The sequence below is a fragment of the Drosophila suzukii genome, chromosome X (genome assembly GCF_043229965.1).
Source record: "Drosophila suzukii chromosome X, CBGP_Dsuzu_IsoJpt1.0, whole genome shotgun sequence".
NCBI lineage: Eukaryota > Metazoa > Arthropoda > Insecta > Diptera > Drosophilidae > Drosophila > Drosophila suzukii.
Window position 1 is genome coordinate 25,718,952 of NC_092084.1, and position 4,634 is coordinate 25,723,585.

General features: G+C 44.6%; 1 protein-coding gene across 1 annotated transcript; it reads right to left on the bottom strand.

Moving 5' to 3' along the window:
- Nucleotides 1-3,282: 3,282 nt before the first annotated feature.
- On the bottom strand, nt 3,283-3,964 carry LOC108004841 (cofilin/actin-depolymerizing factor homolog). Its single transcript, XM_017067916.4, has one exon. It carries the CDS (start codon nt 3,811-3,813, stop codon nt 3,367-3,369), a length of 447 nt encoding a protein of 148 aa, XP_016923405.1. The 5' UTR covers nt 3,814-3,964; the 3' UTR covers nt 3,283-3,366.
- Between the last annotated feature and the right edge of the window lie 670 nt (nt 3,965-4,634).

Sequence of the window (4,634 nt, forward strand, 5' to 3'; positions counted from 1 at the left end):
TAATTGAGCAGCGTTCTGGGTCCTAAAGATCTCCTTATGCGAAAACTATCGGCTGGCTCACATTTAAAGGTACATCAAGGGGAAATTCTTGAAAACGGTGCACAGAACTTCTCTTTTTATGTCAGGACAGTTTCAAGGCATTAAAGAGTGTAACTTTTCCAGACTGCATTGGCCAGGCCGGGGATTTTTTAAAACTACAAACTAGCTTGTCCACGAAACCATCTGCTCGGAGCCAAACGTAGCGCGAAAATTCTCATCCTTGCAGTTGTTTTCAGTTGTTTGCATTCCAAATTAGAAAACTCGGAGTCGACATAGCTGCCAACCTCGCAGTTTTTTGGACGGGTGATGCCCCAGATTAGGTGCCACACTAGGTAAACAAAGTTGCAACCGAGTGGTTTTGACTTTTGAGGAGCAGACGTGGCTACTTACTAAAGTGCGCATCCATTCTATGCATTATAACATCCCTTGGGGGAAACTCCGACTCCAAATCAAGGATGAGGAGCTAACCATTAATGACTGGATAGCCTTGTCAGTTCCCCAGCAATGACTGGGCCAAACAAAGTTTGACAGCAGGCATCGACTTTGCTTAACAAATTCAATTTCATTAGCACAACAAGCATAATTAAATAGAACGCGGTGGGTGGGGCGGTGAAAGTGACAGTGGGATGGGGCGGAATCCTCCTGGAATGCGCGACTTTCACGGATCTCGGTGAGCGACATCTGTCTCGGATTTGGCCATCACCTAAGCCGCTTAGCTGGCTAGAAATGGTCCACTGGGGACGGTGGCTTGGGGGAAACTGTTAGGAGAGACGGCAATCGGGAAAGTTTTGGCCATTGACAAACGCATTACGAGTTAAATCGTCTTCGAGATCTGGCATCCACTACCCACTACCCAATACCAATGGATAATTAGATTGCCAACAAGATGTCGCACATCCGCTTCCATTAACGCAGTTAAGGGTAGGAAAAGATGTAAATCCCAAATGGTGGTCGGATTGGTGTTCCAGGTACTCCAGCGGATTAGCTGGGGTAAGAGCAGGAAAGCGGGCACTTATGACCTGGACTTTAATGGACTTTTTGTGGTCTGCAGCTTGCAGCTGCTGCGAAAGTGGCCAATATTCGGAGGACTTAAGGGCCGAAACCAGATGCATTTGCATGCATGTCCCGTCCCGGACTAAAAGCTTCATTTCCGTCCAGGCTCAAAGGTAAACTCATTTCCGCTGCGTGCGTGCGAAGTTGCCGCGGATCTCTTGGCCAAAAACCAGAAATCAAATATCCCAAGGGTAGACGTAACCGGTTTTGGCCATTTAGAGACGCCTTCGTGTCTGCCCTTCGCTGTCACTTCTTAACGGCTTCTCTGCCGCCCTGACGTTCGCATAAATTGGCAAATTTTAATTTTCCACTAGATTTGCGTGGATTTTCCCGGGTTTCGTGCCCCAATTCCCCGTCCTGCTATTTGCCTTTCCTTTCGCAACGTTTTGCTTTGATTTTGCCACATTTGTTGTGGCAAAGGAGCGGGGGAGGCGGCAAATTTATGACTGCATCTCTTTGAGGTTTTTTATCTGCTGTGTTCCGCTCGCTTCATTTGGAAAACTTTGCTGCGGCTCGCCTTCCTCATTTTCCGCCCCCTCCTTTTCTATTTCAGCCACGTCCCCGTCCTTGTCATTGGGTTTTTCCCGTTTTCCCGTCTGCCGAGTGATATCAGCTCTTCCTTTATGTTTCCCAGGCATATGACGGATATGCGTAGCGTCACCAACGACAGTTCGGGCACGCCGATAAAATTAACACGCAAATGCTGCCCACTTTCTCTTTTCCGACCCTAGATGGTGTCGTTCTTCAAATACTGTTCCAATGGTTGTTACCATATTTTTGCATATTGTTATCCAACCCATAAAATATAGTTAGATCATTTTTTTATGGTAAATATATACCTAATACGATTTTAAAATTATAAGTGAAATTCATGGAAACTGTAGCATGGTAATTTTTAACAAAATAAAACAGATAACTCTAAAATTCCCCTCCTTAAAAGTGTCTTCCAGCTTGTGTGGAAGTATGTTGAAGCCTTTAGAGAAATATGTTCTAAGTAGTCTTAAATGTTCAGAGTTTGGTTTGGGATTCTAGTTGTACGAGACGATAGACCCAGTTGGGAATTATAAGCAACACATTGAAAAAAATTTGTAAAGTTATTGTTTCATACTTTTGAGTGGAAGATATTACGATATGAAAACTATTTTAGTCAATTAACTATTTACTATTGCAATAACAATATATATTGATAGTGGCTTAACTATTAAGTAGTTAACAAAGCAAAAACGAATACTTATACAATCATTTTTAATATAAAAGTACAATTTTATACAGTTACCAATTCATTAAAATAGATTTTTTTATCAATACCTTTGTAAATGCTGACAATCGTACCAATGGCATTGTTGTTTTAAAGGTTATGACTAACTAACTTAAACAGGCTTTGGCATAGTCAGAATTTATATTATTTAAAATTAAAACAGAGTAAAGGGCATCTAATAGTCGAGACGTTTCATATTGCTTTTAATGTACGCTTAGCTATTATTTGAAATATATACGCTTATCCAGTTTTGTAAACTTGTATATTTATTATGTTAAAGTACCACTTGGGGAGCAAAGTAGCCGTCTAAACTACCTTAAGCAGTTGACAACACTACTGGAGACACACACAAAGGACGATGTCCTGCAATCGTTGCACATTGCTACCATCAAGCAACTTGAAAGAGAAATGGGAAATCACAACGGGTTACGCCAGTCCAAGTGAATTCACCAGATCAATAAACGCTGAGTACATTCAATTCACAATCTTGTTTGAAGTGTAGCAATTGGGGCTGGTGACGTGCTCCTCGTCAATTTGATTAATTCCCCAACTTCTGCCAAATGATATGGAAGACCGCGGGGCCAGGAGGAGGGCGAATTTCAACTTGGTCGTGATTTATGGATGAGATAAAAAGTCTGAATGCCAAAACTTTGCCCTCGCAGCCGGCTGAGGCGAAAGAATGTATATATTTTTAGACGGGCCCAGATAATAAGCGAAGGAGGAGGCTGGGGACAAAACAAATTATACCTGATACCCGTGGCAAGCGTCAAGAGGCATCCATATGCCAAATGGGCTCATTAGATGCGGGGCGAAATCAAATTAAATCGGGGCCTCGGCAACGAAAGACGAGCCCGGGCTAAGTAAAAGGAGGGGGCGGCCCTGGTTGGACACTGGCAGACTTTAGAGGCGCCACAAAAAGAAAACCCGACACCAGAGGCAATTTAAATGTGGCTGGCTGGATGAGCCGGGCTGTATTTCATGTGGGCGGAGGAGGAACTGGAGGTGGAGCTGGAGGACTATTCTCTGTCCAACGAGCGCAGCTGCTCCTCGACGGCATTGCGACAGGCCTCGTCCAGCTCGGTGGCCTGGATGCACTTCTGGACGCCGGCAAACTCCCGCTTGAGCACCGCGAACGTGCTGGAGTAGAGCATCTTGTCCTTGACCTTGGCCAGCGTGGGACACCAGAGCATCAGAAACAGCTTCTCCTTGAGGCAGGTGGACGAGGCGCCCTGGCACTGGTGCTGGTACGCGTAGTCGTAGACGGCGAAGCGGCACTGGTTGGCGCCCGCCCGGTGCAGATCCTCCAGGAAGTCGTCGTAGCTCGCCTCCCGCACTCCCAGCCTCTCCACCTTGACCACCAATTCGTCCTGGATGACGAACACCGCATAGCGATGCTGCTTCAGCTTGCGAATCTGCTCGAAGACGTGCCGGCACTCGCGGCTCAGATCGATTCCAGATGCCATTTTCGAGTCAGTGGAGCAGCTATATCAAAGGTTACCTCAACAGTTGGTCACCAATGGGAAAAGCACAGAGCTTCTCACCCAGGCCTGAAATTTTGAATTTAAATTTGTATGACAGCCAAGCGGAAACTTGCCAAATGCAGCAGGCAGAGCCAACTGGGATCTCGAATTTCACACTGGGAAAACCTAGATATGATAATCAGTTTAGAACTGTTACTATAATATACATTTTATCCATAACTAGCACTTCGCTTCGATCTTGATATGTACATTATTGAGATGAAACTGACACATTTTTAAAGTGCTGGCTTGCCATTAAGACTAAACAGAGGAAATACAAATATCAAATTAATAAAAGAATTGGAAAGCAGTTTCTAGTACTTATCGGAATGCTAAAAATACAATTTCTTCCTCCTTTTTAAGAACAGTTTCATTTACTTTTGTAAACCTCAAAAGATATTATTTTTGGACTGTGCAGCTCAACTGACCCATGAATATTTATTACTTCAACACCTTCTGCTTCTCGACCCAAACTCGCTTATTGCCTAATCAAATAAAGATAAATCTAGAACTGTTTGTAAGCACTTTTCACCATGTAGAGAGAAGGAGGCCGCACATCCTGTGGATGCAGCGCAACAACGAACAAGCGCGTGTTTGTGCATGCAAATCTGATAAATGCCTTTTGTGGCCCGAAACAATGTCCAGTGGGGATGGGACGGGGACGGGGACGGGGACGGGGCTTGGCGTTACGGAAATCGGATCTCTTTGTGGATAATTTAATGCTCCATTTTATTCCGGCTGCCGCAGACGCAGGATATGTGTGC

Excerpts from the sequence above, each read along its gene's own strand:
- LOC108004841 (XM_017067916.4), bottom strand. The coding sequence starts at position 3,813 with ATGGCATCTGGAATCGATCTGAGCCGCGAGTGCCGGCACGTCTTCGAG.